Raw genomic sequence first — 27,199 nt, forward strand, 5'->3', positions numbered from 1 at the left:
GGAGTGAAAATTAATATAAGCCCTGTCTTATTTTCGGAGAAACACGGTATCTGAACATGGAAACTGGAGCCTTAAGCTGTGTACTGGAAGTTGAAGCTACAAGCAAAATCCATTCTACAAAATACCATTTTCTCCTAACAAGATTAGGTTCATAAACTGGATACCAATAAAAGAAATACTCAGACACACTAACGAGTGTTGGTTACCGATTACAGCTCCAAAGTACAAATGATGTCAAGATAATGGGACGTTCCCTAAACGGCTCAACGCTTCTAAATGATCAAATGTTAATCTTCGTCGTATCCATGGTAACAAATGAAAAATATTCCCCAAAGTGAGCTATTACATTTCTGCTGCTAGCGTTCCTTCGTAGAGTCACGAAAAATATAGAAGTAAACAGATTAAGGCAACAACTACACGGAATGGCGCATCAGTGACTACTAGAAGTTATTTTTAATCGTCTATGGTAGAAATATAAATACTGTAATCAATAAACTTATATATTTATATATAAGCAAAAAGGTGCGTGTAAGACTGGGTACAAACTCTACTACGGTGAAAGGTATGTTAATCTTAAGTTCTTAGCTCCCTTAAGACAAGACTTATAACTTCAAAATTTCTTTATTTGTACAGTTTGTTTTTACTCTTTTCGTCAAGATAAAAAAAAAAAAAAAAGTTAACTGAAGGGGTTCCTATTTTAATTCCTAGCTAACCACTAATGTGAACTGCATACAATTATATCGGTACAGTCTCAAACTAACTATGAAAAACTATGATGACCTTCGAGGGACATATCTATTCCATCCACGTCGTGGTTTCCGGTTGATGGATTATAACTGGTAATGATATATGTTTTGTAGAATCCAGTTTAACTACTGCTTGATTGCGCAAAAGAAAGCCATTCATGAAAATAGTACATACACGTATAAATCAATATAACATATGCGTATACCCATATATATATGTATATATCCACTAAAGAAAAATTGAACACATAAAAACAAATATAATTTTGCGATATTTTCCTTAGGATGGTAAAAATTAACGTTAATACGAAATAAAGAACACTTTCGTCGATAAATAACTCAATAAACCAAAAATAAAATAAAAAACAGCCAAACAAAAGTTCAACCAGTGTTTTGATACCAAACGTATTTCGGTTATTACATACGTCTGCCACTAAATGATCATTCTATTATCATTTTTAACTATGCTATGATTATTTTGGCTCTAAAAGCCAGTGCACTACAGCTCTGCACGAGTTGAGACTACTATTTAAATAAATAGTTAATTTTATTTGAACAAATCGCGTGATCACTTATTTCACTAAGCAACGGTTACTCTCGTGAGCTCCGAAACTGTGATACGCTTTTTACAACTTACGACCAATATGCTGCGTAAGTCAAAGCAGACACCACGTACTCTATCTAGTTCGTGAAACTATTTCACCCACACAGCACAGCCAGCCTGTGAAGCACGGGGTAAAACCCCCTATACTTACTTTGCATTACACACAATATATCTGTTACCCGACAAAACAGGTTAACTTTTCCCCACGGGTGTTCAACTAAATAAACAACTATTACACTATCTGGATCTTCTGTAATATACACACCATAGAATGAAGCTTGGTTTAACGTATCAGACCGTCAATTCAATCTTAATGTGTAACTGAAGCAAACAAAGGTTACATCTACAACCAAACAAGTACTCACTAACCTCTTCCTATACTGTTTATACTCTACCAGCCGAGGGTACCTCATTAACGAAACAAAAACTGTTTAAAGAACAACACTAGATAATGCTTTTCTACGTTGTTTATTTTGTTATAAAATCACTAATTACCTCATTATACCCTTTGTGCAGGATACTAATTGCCTCCTTCAACTGATTAAGTATTTGTACCTTTAAATTCAGGGTTTTTCTTATTCCAGTTCTCGAACACCACAATCATAATACAAAGAAAAACACGTACACTGCTGGACAATTTACAGCTACCATATAAAAAATTGAGGTAACATGGCCAGCCAACTCTGGGTTATGGAGGCTTATGGAGTCAATATTATTTTTACTTGTACTAACCACATGAGATATGCAGACACTTGCCTACTTATTGATGTTTTCTTTTATTGGTGATTTAGCTGAATACAACAACAACTCTTCAGCACAAAAAAACTGCAATCTTTTGTAAATATAACACGAAAGTTTCGGAATTAGAATTTTCAACCTAAAGGGTGCATCCCAAGGACTAAATAACCATGTCACTCTTGAGTTTCAAGTAAAGCAGTCCCTACTTTTGGACTACTGAAAGCAGTCGTCTATCAGGACCGACCATCGAAAAGGGCTTTGAACCGAATAATGAGATTCACTATCACCTTAATAAGGCTTCCAGAACTAAAAGTGCGGAATATATATATATTCATCCGTAACACGTCTAACAGATACGCAGCCTGAAACGCTAACCATCACGCCGTTCTCATTACGGTTTACTGAACGTTTTGTTGCAGGATTTGTTCACCTACAGGGTTGTAAAATAATAAGAATATATTTTTTAGCCATAAAATAAATGGCATAATAAAACGTGTGTAGTCTGTCACATACTAAATTACTCACTAGTTGGCATTTTTTAAACAATTCTGTTAACAATAAATGATTTATGGAAATAAATGGGAAAATCAAAATTGTATAACAGTTAACAAAAATAAAGCTTACAGTAGCAAGGAAAAACAAGTTTCGTTAAACTAATGCCAAAAACAATTGCTAAAAGTAACCGCATTTTGATCAGTTATATATACAGAAACTGTTGTCAAACTTTTTATCATTATTTAGTAGCATATATTTTTATTACTTACCTATCGGCGATCATTATTGAGTTATTAAAAAGGGCAAATGTATAACAATAATTTAAAATTAATAACAACTTCGGAAAAACAATACCTTTTAAGGTATAAAGTCGAAACAAATCAGTCTGTCTATATGCACACAGTGTTAAAGTTGAAATTATGTTACAAATTCAATTTTATTTTATATAAGAGTGTTATAAGAAATACGGTTTCTTGTATACTGTAAAAACTTTCCTGCAACCGTACATAAAACCATCTCGTTAATTTAATTAGATTTACATTATGGTACAATAAACTTTTAATTGACAGCTGCAAGCAGACACTTACTGATGAGAAACTCTTAACGTTCCGCTAATAAGCAAGAGGCGCCAGTTTAATAGTGTACAAGACACTATTTGCTAGGCAAATTGTTAATACTGTGAACGTGTTTACTGACATGTCTGTCACGTTGTTATTAGTTCGATGAGTATCTGTCCAGCTTCAGTTAACTTTGTTTTTTTATTCATGTTTCATAAAAGCTAATGCAGTCGTTAACGTTATAATCTCGATGTATTTTAGAATATTTTCCAATAGAACTGTAACGATCCACAATGAAAATAGATAAAAAATATGACTTGGTCACTAGTTCAAATGATGTAGTGTGAAACCAGTAACTACAAAACCTCTCAAAGTTCCCTAGTTTCATGATAAGTGGGTTATTACATTATATATATTACACAGTTTCCTGATTATTTGTCATGATTATCTCCACATAGCGTTAAGAACCGAGATTTTGGTATCAATAGAAATTCTCGGGTTACACCATCTTGTGCTAACATCTACTTAACATAAACAGCCCTTTTACGTAGCTTTCATATGGCACATAATGACTTAATATTACATCTATTTTATAACTGATGCACACTTTAAGCTTTTCACTGATTGCTGTTGGCACTTAGTGGGATGCACTAAAGTTTATTATTAGCACATATTTTGTTGATAAAACTGTCGAGACAAATATTGATCGACAAGCAAAATATTCTGGAAATTCGGAACTTATCTTGATTTTAATTTTTAACTTCAGTGATATATCCACCAAAATTTAGTTCCCGCGCAGTACCACATCATACACATGCACCACATGAAAATTTTTATCGGGAACTTCTTGTTTTAGCGCAAAACTACAAAACGGATCATGTGCACTCTGTTCACTTCAGGGAATCGAGCCCCGGTTTTTAACCTGTAAAATTACCAATAACCAACAGAAGGACTTTTGAGTGCGGAGCTTTCTGCACGTATTGGTGAAAAAAAAAATTCTTCAAGAAACGTGTATGTACACAAGTTTTTATAATAAAAAAAAGAATTTCATGTCATGAATTTAGTTCTTAAAGGAAAGTCTACTTTCATCAACTGAGGTGGTTAGGGATGCTAATATACGGTGGAATTTTGTTACATTCGTGATATTCAAATTTTGATTTGTTTTGAATTTCGCGCAGGGCTACAATAAGCTGTATGGAAGGTTCGGTTTCGATATAATTAATGCAGCATATAACCTCTACAACTAGGATAGTTTTCTTAAGACGTAATTCTTTCGAATATCACTGTTTCATAAAGTTACGTCTTAGATCACGGTACTCAGAAGTAATTAATCATGTTGCCTCGATGATGGTCATAGCAATTTTTTCACGTGTTTATTCTTTACAACTGCATGTTATTGTGAGATTTTTGCAGCCTGTATTCCTGGCGTGAATAAGGTTTGGTTTGGTTTAAAATTCGCGCAAAACTAGCTACAGGAGGACTATCTGTGCTAGCCGTCCCTAATTTAGCAGTGTAAGACTACAGGGAAGACAGCTAGTTATCACCACCCACTGCCAACTCTTGAGCTACTTTTTTACCAACGAATAGCGGGATTGACCGTCACATCATAATTCCACCACGGCTGAAAGGGCGAGAATGTTTTGTGTGACGGTGATTTGAACCCGCAAACCTCGGATTACGACTCGAGTGCCTTAATCACCTGGCTATGCCGGGCCACAACCAAGGTTTGTTTGGTATTAATTTTGCACACTTACGTCAAGTTTGGTATTTTTCAACGTAAATTTATATTTTTACAATATAAAGAACGGGATTTAACCTACCATCAATGTTTTGATTTTTATTTTAGTTTTATTTTTCAGGGTTCAGTTTCGAGCACAGTTCTCAGTGAATGCAAAACGCAATACATGTAAACGAGTGATATTCTGCTCAAAGACAACAATATTATGCGTACGTATTCTCGAAATGCACAGTATCTACCAACGAGGTTGATGTTTTATTCTAATATAATGCTGCTTTCTACAAGCAATTATCTACAATCATAAGGGCATCACTTGTCATAAAAAGACAGGTTTTCATTCAAGGCATTGCTATTTTTAAGCAAGAAATAAACTGAAAAATAAAGCAAAGAAAGCTGCTTTAATATCAAATTTATTTGTATTACGACCTACCATGTGTGTTCGGCATTATGAAACATTTAAAACGTATAAAACTTACGAGCAGTTTTTATGATACACCGCGAAGTTTGTTTTTTAAAAAAAATCATAATTCACACAAATAAAACGTTCCAAGTACGTTTCTAAATGACATTAATTAAATAAATTTATTTAAAAGTTGATATAATTAAATACAAGTATGATCTAAAAATTTCACGCTTAACTATCTGCGAGCGTCTCTCCCACCCCAAATACACTGCGTTTTTCAAACTGGTGATGATTTGTAAGTGGCGGGCTTCAAAATGATTAATTATGCATTTTTCACACGATAAATATTTGATTAAGAATTTAAATAAATTATAATGTTACCAACTACGTTCATGGTAAGGCAGGTAAAATATTTTAAGTACAACACACAGCTAACAAAGGATTCTCAATCAAAATACCACTAAATGATACAACTTGTTTAACACACGTAAAACAAAATTACTTTGTTTTCTTTCTCAGGTTCGTACACACAAACACGTACGCATATATATCTGAGTGTATGCGTGTTTACACGATAACCAAAACAAAAATGCGATACTGCATATAAAGATGAAAACTGAAACTTGCATTAAAACCACTGACCTCTACCGTGCTTTCCACGAAACAATTATTGATGGAAGTTTTTCCAGGAATTTTGAAGTGTACAGGTAGATAGTCGGTTCACGGTACATGTGAAGTTTCTTATGTCATAGTTTCATTTATGAAAACGAATACGGTATCTTTTCATGTTTTACGTTTTATTAAAATCGGTAACCTTAATACTTAGTAAATGAACACAATCTTACATGCACAGAATATATTCTTCACCATATAATTAACGAATAATACCATGTCTTAACAGAATAAGTTATATAATAATATCAAATTTGTATTATAACATTCACTTAGCTATAAATTACTTACCCTACTATAGGAAATAGTGTCCACAAAGGAGTCAAATCGAACCATTTTGTTAGGCCTCTTTTTAATAGGACAAAGAGAGCACATGACGTCTTATATCATGTCATAACCGTTAACACACGAATTCTATAGATCATGCACGTGGATTTTAAATCAACTGGCTGTTCGTCTCCTGTTGCTTAATTCCAAGCCCATAACAATACACTGAACCAGAAATTTTCAAGAGCTGGTGGTCACATTTCCTTCAGAATATTTACGGTATAGCGTGTCCTGAACACAGGTAGAGTTACAATGTAAAAGACAAGTCTCACAAATCAGCAGAAAAACAAAATGTATAATATTTATTTAAAATTATGAATAAATTTTCACAAGTACAAACCAAAACTGAAATTTATCTAAACAGTAAACTAAGCCTGATATTTAATATTTTTATTCACTTTTTCTCCCTCCCCCCACCGACTACTGGAAAATATCGAAAACAAATATTTGCAGGTCCACCTGCTGTGGAGAGGTAATGACATCAACCAACTGACTATATGTTGCACTTACTACTCAAGTAATATTGTGCTACACAAGCGGGAAAGGGAAATCCAGTGTCAACCAACACTTGTAAGAACTAGCTTCCCTACAGCCAATTGAAAATCGTTCGTATCTATTACAATTTCGATAATAAACTTAACTCCAGGAAACGGAATACGCCAACCAAACAATAGAAAAATCATAAATGTTTATTCCAAACGACTACATAAGCCACTACATGTATAGTTTTTAGTGGAATACTAAGACAGGTACACATTAACTCAATAGAAACATGGTACCTGATCTACTGTAAAACAAATCAATACGGCTCTCAGCTGCCACAGAGTCTCCGAGTGGTGTGCTTATACTTTTATAACAGTCCACGGAAGGCTCCCACAAACGACTCTGTCACAACTCTGCCGTAAAACCGCGCGTGCTACTACGTGTATCAGGAATACACGGCCCTAAAGTAATGTTGAATTTGGGTAAAGCTAGCCTACTGCTTTTACCCAAAATAATTCAACAATGATGTGATATTTCAGGTTTAAAAAACAACAAAAAACATTATCTACGAAACCACTAGATGATAAATTGTTCACATGGTCTTATTGAGCCTATACCTTTATAATAATGAGGAATAGTTTACGATGTTTTGTTTTCTTAACTCAGGTAGTAGCAGTATATATCCACAGCACCTACGGCACTCATACGTCACAAATGCACGCACTTTCATCGCCACAAAACATTGTATTTTCGAAGTATTCGTTACAGCATCTTGTATCGTGTTGCTTCGATGGTTGTCATACCAATTTTTCCACGTGTTTACCTTTACAACTGCGCGTCATTACGGGATTTTTTTGCAGCCCATGTTAACTTCCACTTGTTCTGGTTAACTGGTCCTACTAAACATTATACCCTAAATAGCTAAACACATAAAGAGATAAAACCACAAAAACTCCAACTGAGGAAAAACACGTGTACCGTAATAAGGTTCCATCAGAAGAAAAAAAAAAGAGCATTCTGCACTTTCCAGTCATCACGTGATGAATAAAATCAATATCAGCTCACAACACACAAGGTGGAAAGAGTGTAACGGACACTACACACAAGGTGGAACGTGTGTAATTGCACAGTTAAACGATCAACAACGCCCCCGTTTCCAGGCGCAAAACACTGGAACTTCTTGATGACGAGAAAGCCACTTGAAATAAAAATGTTTCTCAGAACAACTGGTACGGGCATTTTTGTCAACTTGAAGATGACCTAAGAAGGTCGAAACGTTGTTTTCTGTTTATCAATAAAGTGTTAATACCCATACCAGCCGTTCTGAGATACAAAACATTCCTTCGTTTTCAGAACCGTCACTACTAGACACCTTTCACAACATTAATGTTCTATAACTCTCATCACAGCTTCTGCAAGCAATGGTCATTTTACAACACGTGTTACTTATTACTTAGCTACAGAGTCAGTAGCTGGGGGACATACAGCAAAACAACTAGCGACTACTATGTATAAAAAATACTAAATTACAAAACGCTGGTTCAATAAATGTAAAATATAAATATTATTAACAAATTAATCAACCAATGTAATGTAATGAGTGGAAGTTTGCAGGGGTTACATGTACGAATAACTTATCACACACTACGGTCTCGCCTACAACTCTTCCAACAGTGAACTGCCAACCATTTAGATCAGCTGTTCTGAAACGTTTTCTTCCACAGACCACTAAAACGGGGCCCACGGTCCACCTACCTTACCCATTTTCACTAGCCGCCGCCACCACCACCACACCCACACAAATCCTCAGAATTAATGGTAAAAATTACTGCTTTTGGTGAGACTTGCATTTTGGATTAGTTTCCACACCACTCTTTTAAGGATTTGTAAAAATCTGAATAATGTTTTCACCAATACTAAATTATCTTAAGTCTAAGGTATTTGCATTATTCCGAGCCTAAATAAAAACTGTTATTATAGTTATCAGGGTCTAAACAGCCATTTCATTGGCCAATGCAGCTAATACTGAACATTCAAAAACGGAAGTTTTTATGTTTTGTTTTTATGTAATGAAAAATGATATTTAATCTACATCGATCTACATTCCAATCTTTTGGGAAAACTTTCTTTCAAAAACAGCCTCAACTGTTGACATCTAAGATAACTAATAGCTATCGTTCCGATTTGGTTTTATAAAAATATAAACACTTTCTAAAGATTTCTAGTACAAGTTTAAATGTTAAAAAAAAATTAAACCCGCAAGTTCACGTTACAATCATCTCAAGGCGATGTGTTGCAATGAGCTTCATCTGCTAGCAAATAAGACACGAACTTTCTTACTGCAACCGTGATTGGAAGACCATATGCAGAATCAGATCGTCATGGTTCATATCCATATGTCATTCCTGGTTCGTAATGCAACCTCTAGCGAAACACTAGAGTTCTTAATGTATACTGAACATTCTACGTTTTTAAATAGTGAGTTATAAAGCAAACAAAAACTTATTTTCTAATAAAATATCTCGAGAGATTTGTATTGGCTATCATGAAAAATCTATACTCGAAATAAACTACGTAAATTTTGGAGAGCCAATAAAAAGTCGAGATTTTTTTTTAACGTAGCTAAACCAGATGTTTCAAAACTATTACTTCAGTGAAGGAGATAATAATCAAACTACTTATTTGTTACTAAATGTAAACTCGTGATAACAAAAATAGTGACGACTAATAAATATCAGGTCTGAGTCCTTACACGCGTACACGTACATAAAACAAGCCATTTTTTCATTGAACGAAATGTACCCCATAATATATTACAAGTTGTAATATTATTCACCGCTGTGTGTTAATTGCTATATAACGGTGATGACAAGAAACCCAATTAAAGGAAAAATGTATTTCGAGGCGGCTGTTATTGGTATTAAAACTGTTATTAAAATAGAGAACAGTGTTTCGACCCTCTTAGGTCATCTACAGGTGAACAAAGATAGTGTGTACATAGGCCCGGCAACAGTCAGTTGCAAACTCTTTGCTAACCTAAAGATAATCTATGAAGGCCGAAACATTGTTATCTACTTTATTTAAAAAAAAAAAAAAAAAGTTTTACTATCCATACCAGCCGACTTGAGTTACATAATGAAGCTATGTTTTTGAAAAAAAATTCTAAAGTGTTTATATGTATATATAAATCAATGTAATTTTGTGAAAGTAGCCAAAAGGGCCGAAGCCAGTAAGCTCGGTTATCTCTTCAAAACGCAAGAGTTATAAGATATAATTAAAATTCAAAAGCGATAAATCATTATGCCAAGTTTATTGGTTTAATATTATGGTTACCAAAGGGCTTAACACGAACAACTTATTTCCACAATTTGTGAAGGGCATTCTCGCAAATAAGTTTTCTATAATAAAAACCTTTTTCTTTCGTTAATTAAACAATCAATACAGAAATGACGTAAACCACATCTGACAATTAACAACTGAGACAGTTACGCATCGAGTCATTCGAGTACGTTCACTCACTAGACAAACACCAGTTGAATATTTTCAAATAGCGAATAGTCCAGAAAAAATGACGGGGCAAGTATACCCAACCTAAAATTTTATAGCTAACTGAATTATAGATTGTTTTTTTGTTTTTTTTAATAAAGCTTGGCCAACAAAGATACAGTAAAAGTGTAATCGAAGCAGTCAAACGTCGGTGTATTCCTTTGTCAACCAATCAAAATTAAGGTCATTCATGAAATGAATTTGCTGTGTATTCATAAAATAATTATTGGTAAAAATCAATTACGTAAAGAACCGAGAAAAGCCAACGCGTTTTCGTAACATTACATGTTGCTTAGCAACAAAGGTATAACCTAATACTTTTGTTACGCTATGAATTGAAAGTATAAAATGAAATGTATAGACAATTAAACTTGAGAGATATTTGATGATTTCTTAATTTACAATCTCCATTGACCAAAGTGGTTTGTTTTTTATTAAAAACGTTGGTGATATAACAAAAAATAGATTAATTCAGAAACAACTTAAGTTTAAAACTGAATCTATGCTTTTACTTTCATGATAAATTTTATGCACATGGCTCTAAGCTAGGTGATCCCAAACTACGTCTTTACGTCAGGCTTATTATACCAACACTCACTACACTTACAAGGTTTTTTTCGGTCCCCTTCCACCTCGTCACTAAAATCGTAACGGACAGACAACAATCGAACTATTCTATCTGGATAAAAACATTTTGGCTCTTACGATTCTAGGGAAATCAAAAGAAATCAAGTGTGAAGTTACACACACACACTGGCTTTTATATAAGATTAATTTTTCTATCCATATTGGCTGTGTAAATTTTGTAACATATAAACTGTTTCTAATACCGAAAAAACAAAATGAATAACTTTATCGTCATATATCAAGACTATGGTAAAATAATATACTGGACCTTGCCATATGACGTCATGAATAAGTAGCTTAATCAAACTTTAATGAAGAGACTTAAAACATAAGTTATCATAAAGGTGCGCGTATTTGTGTAATGAATTATTTCTTTTGAAATTTCTCGCAAAGCCACACGAGGGCTATAAACTTTAGCCAGCCCTAATTTTGCAGTGTAAGACTAAAGGGAAGGCAGCTAGTCATCACCACCCACCCACAACTCTTGGGCTACTCTTTTACCACTGAATAATGGTATTGACCGTAACATTATAACGCCCCCCCCCGCTGAAAGGACGAGCATATTTGGTACGACAGGGATTCGAACCCACGACCCTCAGATTACGAGTCGAATGCTTTAACCCACCTGGATATGCCGGACCTTGTGTTATAATCTCTTTATAAAGAAAATAAAGGTAACAGTTAAAGAAAAAGGTCCTCTTTAACGTGTTAAAACAAGTATCGAGAAGGATATTACCAGTCTGTTTCATTGCCCCTTTTAAATTATATCATGACTGTCTGTCTACACGTAGAAGCTACTTTATTAAAAAAAAAAACAAAGATCCACGAAATATCTGCCGTCTATTATCTATATTTCAGCAGTGCTCCTCTAAATATGGGATTTGTAAAATAATTGAAAAAAACGTTTTAATCGCAGACACAGAAATCTGCGAGTCCACTTGTCTTAGGCCTAACATTAGTAAAGCCTTTATTAAATATGAACTGTATTCGATACATTAATACTGTATCTAGCGTGCGTGTTTGCTTTGGTTTAGTTCGAGCTAAATTTTAACGCATTTAATATTATCAGTAAATAAAAACTTATGTCATTATCAGACCTAACTTATACTTTTTTAGAAACTTTGATAAGCTTATAATAAGTTGTTATTCAAAATGTCTAATAATATGTATTTACATCTGCCTTTTATTTAAATTCGTTGAAACGAAATGCGCGTGCACATGAACATTTTGTATACTAAGGTGTGCGCGCAACTTCAAGACAGATAAAACTCGAGTAATATTATGACAGATGGTTTTATTAAATCTGCCCCTCCCTGTTCTAATAAAGACCAAAATCCCAATAAAAAACACACCAAAGAGAGATGATAACAGATAAGCCTAGAATAATAACAAGTACGCTCCAGTAACACTTCATAAAATATTAATTATTTCATATTGATTTCTGTAAGGATTAATCTGTAGAATCGTTAAAATTAATGTCTAAATTCAGGTTTTTTTTAGAGTTAGTACGTTGCATATGTTTATATTTAAATCTCTACTTCGCAACAAAGTAGTACCATCACAGAGTTTTCGTGATAAATTTCTTCTTTCCAGGTAAAATAATTGGGACTGGGTAACAGTTTATACAGTATCCTTTTTTAAAATATATCAAATACTGCGATAAAAAAATCAGATTAATTATAAATCTGACACGTATATTTTTTGTCCATTGAACTATTATTACAAAATGGATGATACATGATACTGGAAAGTAAAATGTTTTGTTCGTTTTTGAATTTCGTGCAAAGCTACACGAGGGCTACCTGCGCTAGCCGTCCCTAATTTATCAGTGTAAGACTAGAGAGGAGGCAACTAGTCATCATCACCCACCACTAACTCTTGGGCTACTCTTTTACCAACGAACAGTGGGATTGACCGTCACTTATAACCGCTCCCACGGCTGAAAGGACGAGCATGTTAGGCGCGACAGGGATTCGAACTCGCGACCCTCAAAGTACGAGTCGAGTACCCTAACCAAGTAAAGTGTTTTAAAAACATATTAAGACGAGCTACATAAAAGGCAATGAAAATAACAAATATGAAAAGTACGTTACACACAGCAACTTTCTGAACGATCACAGAGAGGTCGAATTGCTATATAACGCTTATCACCCGCCTAGTCCATTAAATTTCACACGTGCATACAGTTGTCATAAACCTCACTGAAAACCATACAGTATGCACAGCATCAGTAGAAACATATGAATTCTTTTACCTGCGACATAGATATGTTGCTTACTACAAATATGTTGATAGTTTCAGTATTTATTTTGACATTCAAGAGTACTGTTTCTTTTGTAATTTATACTTGGAAGGGGACTCATGCTACGTGTACGATGTTTTTGTATTATATATATTTGAATACACAAAGTTCATGAAACTTAAGAGCAGGACTGTGTATTTAAGGCGATAAAAACAGTTAAGTGACCTGCCTGGACTACTCATGCAAGAGGATAAAAAACGTTGAGTTCTGAACAAACCTGTTAGCCATGAGGAACGTCTCAATAACAGAAAGATTGAACACATTCACAACATGTGATACACAACAAACACCTCTAGTACGGAAGACACCTTCAGCCAAAGTATGTTCGTTGTTTTTTTTGGTTTTTTTAAGTAAAGCACAAAGCAACATAATGGGTCATCTCTTCTCTGCCCATCACGGGTATATATGTATTTTGTATGTATTTTGAATTTCGCACAAAGCTACTCGAGGGATATCTGTGTTATCCGTCCCTAATTTAGCAGTGTAAGGCTAGAGGGAAGGCAGCTAGTCATCACCACCCACCGCCAACTCTTGGGCTACTCTTTTACCAACGAATAGTGGGATTGACCGTTACATTACAACGCCTCCACGGCTGAAAGGGCGAGCATGTTTGGCGCAACGGGGATGCGAACCCGCGAATCTCAGAATACGAGTCGCACGCCTTAACACGCTTGGCCATGCCGAGCCCATCACGGGTATCAAACCCAGTTCATAGCGCTGTAAGTCTGCAAACATACCGCTGTGCCACTTGGGAACGAGAAGCACTTTCAGCCGAATGGTGTCATTGAAAATGACAAAACGATCGACTTATCGAGCAGGCAGTAGCACTGCCTGTGTAGGTATGGCCCAGATTTTCATCTAAATGGTATTTTAAATATATCCTTTATAAGTTATCAGATATTTACAATACTGTACAGCGTTTCCTTTTATTTCAATATCCATGTAATGATACAGTCAAGTTCTGGAAATATCTGTAAACATCACAGCAACAGTTTTGAATTTCTTGTTTTTCTTTCTTCCGATTTATTACATGACAACCCAAAAACAAAACAATGGTGTCTACTTATTTCGCTATAAGTATTAATAACTAGTAGTAATTTTTTAAAAATATAATTCTTGTGTAAACAATGTTATCATAACCCCTTGAAGTTAGCTTTCTTACAGAAGCTTGATGTTCCTTTGAAAAACTTAAGTACAGTGTGAAATTGCCACTTCCGTAACTTACATCTCATTCAGTCTCTTTATATGCCGACACCCTATTAACTCGCATCTTATGCAGGCCTCTTCAACTGTCGTCACCTAATTAACTTGCATCTTATGCAGGCCTCTTCAACTGTCGTCACCCTATTAACTTGCATCTTATGAGGGCCTCTTCAACTGTCGTTACCGAATTAACTTACATCTTATGCGGGCCTCTTCAACTGTCGTCACCTAATTAACTTGCATTTTATGTAGGCCTATTCAACTGTAGTCACCTAATTAACTTGCATCTTATGTAGGCCTATTCAACTGTAGTCACCTAATTAACTTGCATTTTATGTAGGCCTATTCAACTGTAGTCACCTAATTAACTTGCATTTTATGTAGGCCTATTCAACTGTAGTCACCTAATTAACTTGCATCTTATGCGGGCCTCTTCAACTGTCGTCACCTAATTAACTTGCATCTTATGCGGGCATCTTCAACTGTCGTCACCTAATTAACTTGCATCTTATGTAGGCCTATTCAACTGTAGTCACCTTGTTAACTTTATACAAATTTGGTAGTTTATGAAATGATAAGTAAAAACCAGCAGGTCAAATGGCATATCTAAAACAGTTACAACTGATCTAAAGATATACAGATATGATACAGCATCAAGATACTTAACACAATACATAAAATATCAATAAATATACCGAAATAAAACTGTACAATGTACATGTAGTTAACACTAACTATAACTTATCCATTGATTTAAGAAACAAAACAGTATTAAAGTCCAGAAAGTAAAAAATACTACTAAAACTGTACGCTCAAAACAAAACTTTTACGCTTATTTTACTTACCAACTCTCACAACTCACACGTCTAAATGAAAAATAATATACGACTGACACACGGTCGTGTTTTGAGGCAAATAATGTACAATATACATAAAGTTCACAATGCATACGAGACATGGCATAACAGTGGGTTAGAGCACTCAACTTGCGATCTGCGGGTCGCGGTTTCAAATCTTGTCTTCTAAAGATATTCGCCCTCTCAACCGTAGGGTTATTATGATATAACAATCAATCCCACTATTCTCTGCTGAAAGAGAATAAATAACCCAAGAGTTCCTCTAGCCTATCACGTCAACATTAGAGCAGTTAGCACAGATTGCCCTCGAATACCTTTGCACGAATTTCAAACTAACGATAGATAACGAAAAAACAAGTGTAAGTTAAAAACCAATAACGTGAGAGAGGGTGTAGAACTGATTACAGATACTTGCCAATTTTCTGCTCTTTCGAACATGATCCCTGGGATCAAATTCCATCTGCTTATTTGTCTGTTTGGATATTCGCGAAAAGCTACATAAGCGTCATAAGCGCTAGCCATCTATAATATTAAACTCGTAAAGTACAAGAATGTGTGTGTGCGTATGTTTGAAGTTAAGCACCAAGCAATACCATGGACTATCTATGCTCTGCCAACCACAGGTATCGAAACCCAGATTCTATCTAGTGTTATAAGTCCGAAGACATAACGCTGTCCACTGGGGAGCAACTACAAGGAAGGCAGCTAGTTAACCTATTGGGTACTCTTGCACTAGCATAAGCAGTGAGATCTGACAGTCACTCTTATAATGCGTACATGGACCTGAAGTGCGAAGCACGATTTTTCTGCGACTGTTCGCGAACCATGGACCTTCGAATTCACGAAACAATTATGTGTCAACTATTGGAAAACGCTCAGCTCCCAAGTCTGGTTTATGTCCCCTATTAGCCTGAGAAACTTCTTTTCGTAATCTTAAAAAAGTCCACAACAATATGCCCCCCCCCAAAGAAACGTCAATGAATAGCTCAAAAAGAAAACTGTAACAAACATAATAATGCTAATATTGTAATTAAATATAACTGGACCAAAAGCTAATTTATTAGGTTCTCTTAGCTCAGGCGTCTATCTAATTTAACCTTAAAAAATTTCCACGCACGTTTATCACTTATATGAACACGAGTTTCACGCAAAGGAATATACCTGTTAACCATTCTTCACTAATCTGTCTAAATACATAACGTGAGCTAAAATATCAAGTCGGAGACCCCTATTATTCAAATGTAACTGCCCCTAATTTTAAAGCACTGACTCAAGGAAAGACAATCATCCAACAGCGTCCATCGTCATGTAGTTCTTGTACGGAATGACGTCTCAAACTTTGGACCCTTTGATCCGAATACAAAACAAAGTTACCAATATTTGCTAACGGTGAAGATGGCCGAAACTGATGTCAAAGTAACACTGCTGTTATCTCCTGAAACAGTGTGTTGAACATTTATAGAACATTTACGTATATTAATAAATTAGACTAAATGTTATTTCTTTAACGCCCCCGCTAGTACAGCGGTATGTCTCCGGATTTACAACGCTAAAATCAGGGGTTCGATTCCCCTCGGTGGGCTGAGCAGATAGCCCTTTGTGGCTTTGCTATAAGAAAAAACACATATTTCTTTAATATTCACGTTTTTTCTTCTACTGAGCATAATTCTCCCCTTCACACCACGTGAACACCTTAATCACACACATAGTCCAGTTTCACTCCGAGCAGTCTGTTACATGTTAAAACTGAAGAAAAAATACAAAACTAATATGTGGCAACACTTCCACAGCTTTAAATTAGGGCTGATGTAACCGTCTCTTGACGTTTGCTAGAAAAACATCAGACTGTGCAAGCGGTTGTTAGTTATATAATTCTACTAATTTTTCAGCTCAAATTGTCATTAGAATACGTCTTTTTACTTCGTATTTTACAGAATAAATACTAAGTAGTAAATACTGTACATAAAATAAATAGTCAACATACTAATTTGCTTCACTTTGATAAAACGTGTATGGAGATAATACTGATACACAGAGAGATTTGTAAGTCAACACTGACCAAGACGACTTACACCCTCGTGTAACAGAGTACTAGCTTTGAGAACCAGGGGTCCTAGGGTTTCTTTTCTCTTAAATATTTAATATTAATTATAATAATAACAAAATAGCTTTTCTTCTGTTAATTTGCGCAAGTTATATGATGGCTATTTGCGCTAGTCATCCTCAGTTTTGTAGGGCACGTACTAGGGGAAAGGCAGCGAGTCAATAGCATACACCGTCAACTTTTGTTAAACTGAATAGTGTAATTTGACTAAAACACCTTTATAACGTCCTCAGGTCCTCAAATGGTGGAACGCGTTTTTGTTTGTTTATTTCATTTTTCAGGAAACGAGACACAAACTTCAAAACCTCAGATCCACAGTCTGGCCTGCTAACAATTGTGCCACACCTGACCCCCTCGGCAAAATAAAAATAATTATAATATTGTTGATATTTTACAACTGTTATGTGGGCTCCTTGAACAAAGCAAAACCCTCGAGTCTAATATTCGAGACGAGCATCACGCTTGTCGGCAGATGGTGTCCTCTACGTTTTTATTAATTGGCCTATTACGATTTTCAAATTAAAACATCGCGAACTAATCGTTATTATTAATTCAAATTTTACTAAACAGAAGTAGCCATCAAAACGTCATCACCATTAAACAGAAAGTTAGTACCTACAAAGTTGGTGTCAAACTTAGTTCATCCGCAGGGAAGAAGTTTTTTAAATATAAGTTGAATTATCTTTCTCAAAATGTTGAAAAAGTGAACAGAATTTGGAACGACATTTGTTTTCTATTTCGCATTCACGACAAAGCTATAAATGATTCCTGCCCCCGCCCTATACGTTAAACTACCAACCAGGAGAAAAACAGCCAGTCAGAACCACCCACCATCTGTGCTAAAGGATTGCCTGCCACCTTTATAACGCAACAATAAATTTCTTTAAGCGTGAATAACCCTTCCTGGTAGTAATCCGGATTCGAATCCGGCTCATACACTAAAAAATTCAGAGTTCTACCATAAGGTGAACCGGCACCCTATGAAAGAACATACAGCAGTATCTATTTGAAATAAAAATATTTCCAAAATACAAGGATGATTATATATATATAATATTTCATGAAAAGTCGCTGCACCACGAACTATTACTAGTATTAAAATAAGTCACTACTTATGCCTGTAACATTAAGTTTTTGTACAAAAAGTGACAGTGACAGATATTCGTCATACACAATAATCTATGAAATATTTCTCAACCCAAAATGCACATAAAACGTCTATCTATATTTAAATGTGTGTGTGTGTGCACGCGCTCGTATCTATATGTCATGGCGCGTGTTTAAGTTGATGGATAGATTATGTCACTACACATCAACTATTAACTAGAACGGGTTAAGAAAATTCTATTGATGTGCACCTCGGATTACTTGGAATTTGTTTACCCTTCAGTTACAAAACACTAAAAAACAATTCTCCAGTCCAATCAAGATTCCTGACGACAGTGGAAAGCGAAGATAAAAGTATAAAAACAACAACAAAAGACAGAAAGAACTAACGAATGTCTGGTCAGAGGATTTTCTGCTCCAATATCCAAAGACGCTCGATAGGAAAAGAGGCAATGTGCTACCAAGTCGACATTCAATACATAGCAGCAGTTATGAGTTTATCTTGGAGGGATTTACAACGACAAGTTACAATATATTCAAGAGCACAACTTATATAGTAACAGCACTGGGAATTAATCTCCACAAAATTGAAAGGGGGATCTTAGCATAGTCAGATTTCTGAAATCTTTAGAGAGGAGAAGTTTAAGAGTCAAGAAAGATGAAAGATGGGAAGAGAAAGGAATGTTTTGAGAAACAGAAAAAGAGAAAAATCTTTTTACAGAAAAATACAGACAAAGTCAAACCTATATATTGGATATCAGAAATCCGGGGAAGTAATAAGAGATAGGTACTAATAATAGCATGTTGTGCGAGAATAAAAATATGCTGGTGTCTTTATGACTTGTTTGTTTGTTTTGAATGTAGCGCAAAGCTACACGAGAGCTATCTGTCCTAACAGTTCCAAATTTAAGAGTATAAGACGACAGAAAAGGCAACTAGTCCTAACCACCCACCACAACTACTCTTTTACCAACTAATAGTGAGATTGATCGTCACATTATAAAGCCCCCCACGGCTGAAATGATGAGCATGTTCGGTGTGACGGGGATTCAAACCTACGACCCTTAGATTACGAGTTAAGCACCTTAACCACTTAGCCATGGCGGGCCTTCTGCTTCTGTCTTTCAATCACTGGTCTTCTTGTACTAAAGAAAATGTTAATAACGTTATTTCAATGTTTTAAATATATATCATACATTACGTCAAAAATACAGACTGCATCATTATGTTTAAGGTGGGGAGAATTATTATAACTGGTTATAATTTTAAGAGCAAACATACAACGAGTAAAATTATATAAACTTTACAATAGTGAAATCTACGATTGTGATTAAGTGTCCTTATACTTACAATTATCGATGGGGTTTTGTTTGGTTCGGTTTGTTTTGTATTTCGCGCAAAACTACTCGAGGGCTATCTGCGCTAGCTGTTCCTAATTTTGCAGTGTAAAACAACAGGGAAGACAACTACTCATCACCACCCACCGCCAACTCTTGGGCTACTCTATTACCAACGAATAGTAGGATTGACTATAACATTATAACGCCCTCACGGCTGAAAGAGCAAGCATATTTGGTGTGACGGAGATTTGAACCCGCGATCCTAAGATTAAGAGTGGAGTGCCTTGTCTTATCCACCTGGCCATGCCGGGCTGTATCGATAGGAACGCTATCGAATAAAAATATTAAAACTGCTAATGTAGAAAATTCCTTGTGGGAATATTACATCGTTGATTACAGCGTACCTATAACATGAGTCACACAAAGAATAAAAAAAATCCAAATATATTTGAATTAATCTTATTAAATACTGCTGTGGCTTTATATACTGTGTGCGCGCGCGTGTGAGTGTATTTTACAGAGGAAAATACATATTTCACCCTTTGAATAGCTTTGTACTCAATAATAAACAGCTACAATTTAATTTGCTATCTACTCTGCCATTAAAATCCACATCCACACACGATTCGAGGCAAAGAAAACATTCGCACGTGAAATGTTTGCAAGGAAACTCAAGCGTGAATACACAATAATCACATTGAGCCCCCCAGTGGTGCAGCGGTATGTCTGCAGACTGACAACGCTAAAAACCGGGTTTCGATTCTCGTGGTGGGCAGAGCACAGATAGCCCATTGAGTAGCTTTGTGCTAACTTCAAAACAACAATAATCACGTTGCTTCGAGCTCAAAGGAGGAATCGTTTGATTTTTCAACGTCTTTATATCAATATAAAGTTAGGCAAGTAAAACATTACTCACGCATTCGACAATTATTGCTCACATTTATTTACCATACTTTGTCTAATTGGTGTCATAAAACAGTATACTAATAAAACTCTGGAGACATCAACAAGATTGGTAGGTTGAAAGGTTTTGCTGATGTCCCTATACCTGACATGGATAATCACATTAACCTATAATGAAATATTCCTTTATTATTATGATTATATGTCACTCCATCTTAGGTTATATCAATGTTTCTCCACAAATTTGTGTGTGTTTGTCTATGTAGCTGAATCACACAATATTTCGTATAATTCTTCATTATTGGTGTGTATGACCGATTTACTTACTAAAAATTGTCAACATTTCATCGAATAATTTACGAAAACTGTGTACGACATGTTAAACAGTGTCAAAGCGTCATTAGCGGTATCGTTCGCTTACGAAACATCGTTCGATTCGCGCATATTTCCATCGACTCCTTCACCAACTCTGTTCATCTGTTTATGGTCTGACAAAACGAAGTATCATCAGACAGACTTTTGTACGACCTTTCGGTGTTTATGACGCGATAAAGAACGCAGAATCACCCAATGTTTCGTATAATCTTCCAATACATTCATGTGACATCAATATATATTGGGAAGGAATCTCACGAATTAATTTAGTATCAAATGTTAAAATGCTGTTACTTATCCTAAAAAATTATGTTTCAGACCAAACTGTTCGCTAAAGTAGAAGAACTGGTGTAAACAATAATGTCTATGTTTAAATATAGTCTTGGCTTTGTGAAATATTCCTCTAAATTCTAAAAAATTAAAGAATGTCGTGCTTCCTTCAATAAATTTGTAAGAATATTATGCATTGTAATATACACATGGTAGTACCTTATTTTCTTATTCTTATTTTTCAACTAATTTTGTCATTGTTACTTTGGCGAGCAGTCGCCTTCCCACAACAGTCTGTAGGCAGTGAAGGGTGATACAGATGTGGGACGTTGTGGGCTTCAGCACCCACATCTCGCTCTCCTAATTTCTAGTTTTATATCTATTGTTACTCTCTTATTTCTTATGTGAGACTGGCGAATGGAGATTAAGACTGATAGGTGGTGTATCCCCACTGCAATGTGGGTCCTACTTCCTCAGCCATCTCCAAAACCTAGGGTACATTTATAAACCCACATCATAGTTTGAACTCTAGGATCTTCTCAATTAGTGCAGCATTTTTTTTTTTTTGCAACTTGTTTTTTGGTCACAACAAACTTACATATATATACATACACACACACACACGTTGTTACATTAAAACTAATCTGGCTGGAGTCTTTCTTTTTTCTCTTAAAATCAAATCATTATTAAGAATAACTAAATTTGGAAAACATTTATTATAAAATGTTATTATTAAATTGAATTCTAATTCCAAACTTTTACATTACAAACACTTACAAAAATGCTTTTCAAAGAAATAACTAGAATTCTCAAGCAAATACCAGGAATCATGTTCAAATATAAACTAATTTTACTAAGTTTTATAAACCACATCAAGTACATCCATTACTCACAGTAGCTGAGTATGGTTACAAAAACAGCGTAAGTATTCAGTACAATTGGGTTTGGGTTGCTATAACAAACTAATATATATACATATACGCACACAAACAGACACATATACACTAGTACCTCGGTTCTCGAACTTAATCCGTTCCAGAAGGCTGTTCGAAAACCGAATCAGTTTCTTCCATAAGAATTACTGTAAATTAAATTAATCCGTTACAGACCTCCAAACATTACACAATATGAAGCATTTAAAGTAAAAATATTGCTTCTTTATACCTGCATAATAATACTTACATATCAAACACAAAAATTATAAGCAATAAAAAAACAATAAATGAAAATTTAACTGCACTTTACCTGTGCTGAGGTAAGTGAAAGGTGGTGAGGAACGTGGAGAGTAGGAGGGTTATTATTGTTTGAAAGTCACCTTCCATAAAAACGTCAGGTAACTCTCCTTCTGGTGTTCTTTCTCTTTTCTGTCTCTTTGCACCGCTACAACCTGCTTGAGACTCACTGGACCTATTTCTCACTAAAAACTTGTCTAATGAGGATTGTTTCTGCCTGCATTTTAAAAAGTTTCTGAAGTAAGACATAGCATTGTCATTGAAAAGGTTTATGCTTCGGTTTGCTACAGCTTTGACAGGGTGAAATTTTTCCACAAAACTTTGTAACTCTCCCCATTTTCCACACATTTCCTTAATTAGTGAACTAGGAACATCCTCCTCCTCATCTGAAGACACTTCCTCAGTTGCCTTCTGTTGCTGCTCTTTCTGAAGCTCTTGGAGTTCTTCCGTGGTGAGCTCAGTGTTGTGGTCTTCCACCAACTCTTCCACATCATCATCACTCACATTCAAGCCCATACACTTGTCTAGTGAGACAATATCCTCGACAACAGGCTCAGCCTCAAAGCCTTCAAAGTCTCTATCTGCTACTGAGTCTGGCCACAATTTCTTCCAGGCTGAGTTCATGGTTCTCAAAGACACTTCCCTCCAGGCTTTTTCTATGATCCTAAAGCAATGGAGGATATTAAAGTAATTTTTCCAGAACTCTCTGAGGGTTAACTCTGTGACAGAGGTCACTTCAAAGCACCTTTGAAACAATGCTTTGTTGTAGAGTTTCTTAAAGTTCGATATGACCTGCTGGTCAATGGGCTGAATGAGGGGAATCGTGTTAGGGGCAAGAGCTTCACCGTAATGAAATTGTACTCCACCAACCCGTCTTCCAAGCCTGGTGGGTGAGCAGGTGCATTGTCCATCACAAGAAGGGTTTTGAGTGGCAACTGTTTTTCCGTGAGGTAATTCTTTACACTTGGGGCAAACACTTCATGGACACACTCTATAAAAAATTGCCTTGTTACCCATGCTTTACTATTAACCCTCCAAATGACATTTAGTTCAATTTTCAGGACATTATTTTTCTTAAAAACCCTCGGGTTCTCAAAATGGTACATAAGCAAAGGCTTAAGTTTTAAGTCCCCACTTGCATTACTACATAACAATAGAGTTAGCCTATCGTTCACTGACTTGTGCCCTAGCAGTGACTTCTCCTCCTTAGTGATGTAGGTCCTCTTTGGCATTTTCTTCCAAAAGAGGCCTGTCTCATCACAGTTGAACACTTGTTGGGGAATAAAACCCTCAACTTCTATATAGTCCTTAAATACCCTAACAAATTTATCAGCGACGTCTTTGTTAGAACTGGCACTCTTCCCATGTCTCACCACACTATGTATGTTACTTCTCTTCCTAAATTTTTCAAACCACTTGTATCAGCACTCGTTCCAGGGGTGTTTTTCAGGAGGTCAGCATGCAACTGCTTTGCTTTCTCACAAATGATGGTTTCAGAATTGTTATCACCAGCTAACTGTTTTTCTACCTCTTCCATTGTTTGTGATCTTTGTTTCGTAAGCACTGTCACTCCTTTTGCAACATCAGCTCCTTTGATGGCCTCTTTATTTTTCAGTATGGTGCAGACTGTAGACTTCGCCATACCAAACTGTGTAGCAAGGTCAGACACGCGAACACTACTCTCATACTTCACTATGAGATCTTTTATCATCTCTATTGTGGCTCTAACAACTTTTCTTTTTGGTTTGCTGGTTTCATTATCTTTCTTTGACCCTATGATGGCTTATTTAATCAGAGTATTTAGAAAAACAACAAAACAAACAAAAAGAAAAACGAGAACGTTCACAGCAGATTTTAACGGGAGTGTGGACTGAGCGACAGGTTCGGGTAAAATGTTTTGAGCAAGTTTGGCGTGGGCCAAAAATGGTCGAAGGGTCGTTCGGATCATCAGTCGGGTTATTTCGGGGGTTCGGGCCACGACAGCTTGGTTCGGTAACCGAGTTTATCTTCGACAACCGAGACATTTTTTTCTCAAACAATATGTTCGAAAACCAAATTGTTCGAGAAGGGAGTCGTTCGAGAGCCGAGGTACCACTGTATTTGCGTTCTTTACTGCAGGCCTTAAAACTTGCACGTTGTGTTTCCCTATAGTGTGCTATATTTAATACATTAATTACAATAACTTTGTATCTTAAAATCACAAAACCGTTATTTAAAGTCACGAACAGTCACGGTAAGAAAAACGTGAAGATTATAACTATCCACACGCACACTGTAAGAGTACGACGATATCGCACGCAAAATAACCACACGTGCAACGCACTGCCAGTCAAGTGTGTGTAAATTATTTTAATTCACTGCGTACAAACCCACTTTTTTATGCTACAACCGTCTGTATACTAAAAACATGATAACCAGTTCTGAAAAGTTATCCACACTTCAAAGTCTCTTTACCGAACATTTTAATCAAGTCGATAAATATGACATACCTAATCAATTAATTAAATTTATTATCAATAATTAGATTTATTCTTCGACTTCACAAATACGTCGATAATAGAGCCATTAAAAATAAACCTATTTTAAAACGTTTATCATAAAATACTTTTCGCAAAACTGCATTTCACAACTCGATTATATTTTACGTCTTATATGGAGGTCAGAAGCGTTATTGTTTTAACACAAAACTACGTTTTTGCACCTAACCCTGTTAAAGTACTTTATATTACACTCAGAAATATTTAACGATACGAGTTACACTATGCGAAGAAAGTGCTGCATTAACAAAATGATCTTATACTCTGGTTTGGTTACGACTTTAATTTCACGATAAGCTACAAGAGGGCTATCTGCGCTAGAAATCCCAAATTTAGCAGTGAAAGATAAGAAGGAAAGCAGCTAGTTATCACCACCCACCGTCAACTCTTTGGCTACTCTTTTACCACATGATAATAAGATTGGCTGTCATACTACAGCACTTCCACAGATAGAACAAGGATTCAAACCCACGAACCTAAGATTGCGAGTCAAATGCCCTTGCTACCTGGCCATAAACCCTACTAATGTGTGTGTGTGTGTGTATTAGTTTGTTATTACCAAAAACAAGCCAAAACAAAAATAAAGAACGCTACACTAAGTGTGAAGATCCCAGGGTACAAACTATAATGTGGAAATAAAATGTATCCCTGGTTTTGAAGGTGACTGCACAAGTAGGACCCACACTGCGGTAGGAATACACCGTTTATCATTTGTATTTTTGTTTCGGCTTGTTTTGGGTGAGAACCTAATATAACACTATGTAACAAAATTTTTACTTTTTCTTGTTCCTGGGCAAAAATGGTTATTTCCCAATTGCTTATGCCAAAAGTAAATGAAAAAGACCTATTTTTCTTTTCAAACTTTGCTTTTGTGACCTGAGTAATGAAATTTTCAAATTTACCCATTTTTCAGAACATTCCAGGTAGATTTAGTGCTAAGTAGCTGATAGAGAGTTTTCTCAAACATACAAGAATTTTCAAGAACTTTCTAAAATGTTGTAGAACTTACAAGAGTTTTCTAGAATGTTGTATGGCTTACGAGAATTTTGAAGAGCCTTTTAGAATTTTCGAGAACTTTTCATAGTAATATATATATACAAGGACTCACCACTTCAGTTTAGTTCCAGCTGTCTAAGTGAACACATAGACCTGTCTGATTTTATCAGAGATGGCATCAAGAAGCTGCAAGCATTCTCCAGATGCATTTTGCTATGTACGTGGCCAATTTATCTAGACAAGAGCGGAAAAGTACTCTGTGACAGCATTTTGTAAATGTGTGAAGCCTACAAGGCATATTTCGACATGCCTCTCAGGGATCAAGATAAACCCTGGGCACCTCATTTTACCTGCAAGCACTCCAAAAAACTTTAGGAAGTAAGACGGACAATTTTTGCTTGCTTGAATAGAAAGATTTTATATTATACAAAATTTAAACCTTTTAAATTTAAATATCTTTTAATTAATTTATTTCTTAATTTCCAGTAGTAAAAAAAAATATCATAAAGTATTTTGAATTAACTTCTTACACATTAGTTGTGGGCGAAATAAATTTATTTATTTTTCATAATAATTTTATTTTGCTTTTTTGCAGGATGGTACAGAGAGGAAAAGAGAGCCATGAAGTTCGCTATTCCAAGAATTTGGCGTGAACCAACTGACCACTCAAAGCAACTGCTACTTCTGCATGGTGGACCCTTCCAAACGTAGGACTGGCAAGAATGCATTTAATATCATGTATTCGTACCTTCCATCATCCATTGCCCCAGTGCCACACTGCCCTGCGCTCCTTGTACCCACTCCGCTAGATAGAAAGCAGCCATCCTCAGAAGAGAGCAGCAAATCAGAAGAGGAGGTAGACGTTGAAGATCCAGATCACAATTTCAGAGGTGCAGTTGGTGAGAGAAATCCATACTTCCCCAACCAAAGAGACCTCAGTGACTTAATCAGAGATAGGTCTAACAAAGTCGAATGCCGAGACTAAATTTCGGGGCTGATACGTGAAAGTGATTTACATTACAGTCGCAAATCTCGAA

General features: G+C 35.7%; 1 protein-coding gene and 1 long non-coding RNA gene across 10 annotated transcripts in view; one reads left to right on the top strand and one right to left on the bottom strand.

The window, feature by feature from the left end:
• LOC143256625 (disks large homolog 1-like) overlaps positions 1-27,199 on the bottom strand; it is a 230,050-nt gene that overhangs the window by 121,975 nt on the left and 80,876 nt on the right. Inside the window, exons 1-2 of one of the 9 annotated variants that reach the window (XM_076514079.1) lie at positions 7,381-7,584; positions 6,245-6,511 (exon numbers count right to left, since the gene is read on the bottom strand). The exons of the other annotated variants lie outside the window; for them this stretch is intronic. Coding sequence (XP_076370194.1) covers positions 6,245-6,328 — 84 coding nt within the window. The 5' untranslated portion in view covers positions 6,329-6,511; positions 7,381-7,584. Of the gene's footprint in view, positions 1-6,244; positions 6,512-7,380; positions 7,585-27,199 lie in introns of those variants that run through there. 9 annotated transcript variants of the gene reach the window in all.
• On the top strand, positions 425-27,169 carry LOC143256627 (uncharacterized). Its single transcript, XR_013031427.1, has 2 exons — positions 425-562; positions 26,758-27,169. It is a non-coding gene; the product is annotated as an uncharacterized LOC143256627 (long non-coding RNA).

The sequence above is a fragment of the Tachypleus tridentatus genome, chromosome 7, assembly GCF_004210375.1.
Source record: "Tachypleus tridentatus isolate NWPU-2018 chromosome 7, ASM421037v1, whole genome shotgun sequence".
NCBI lineage: Eukaryota > Metazoa > Arthropoda > Merostomata > Xiphosura > Limulidae > Tachypleus > Tachypleus tridentatus.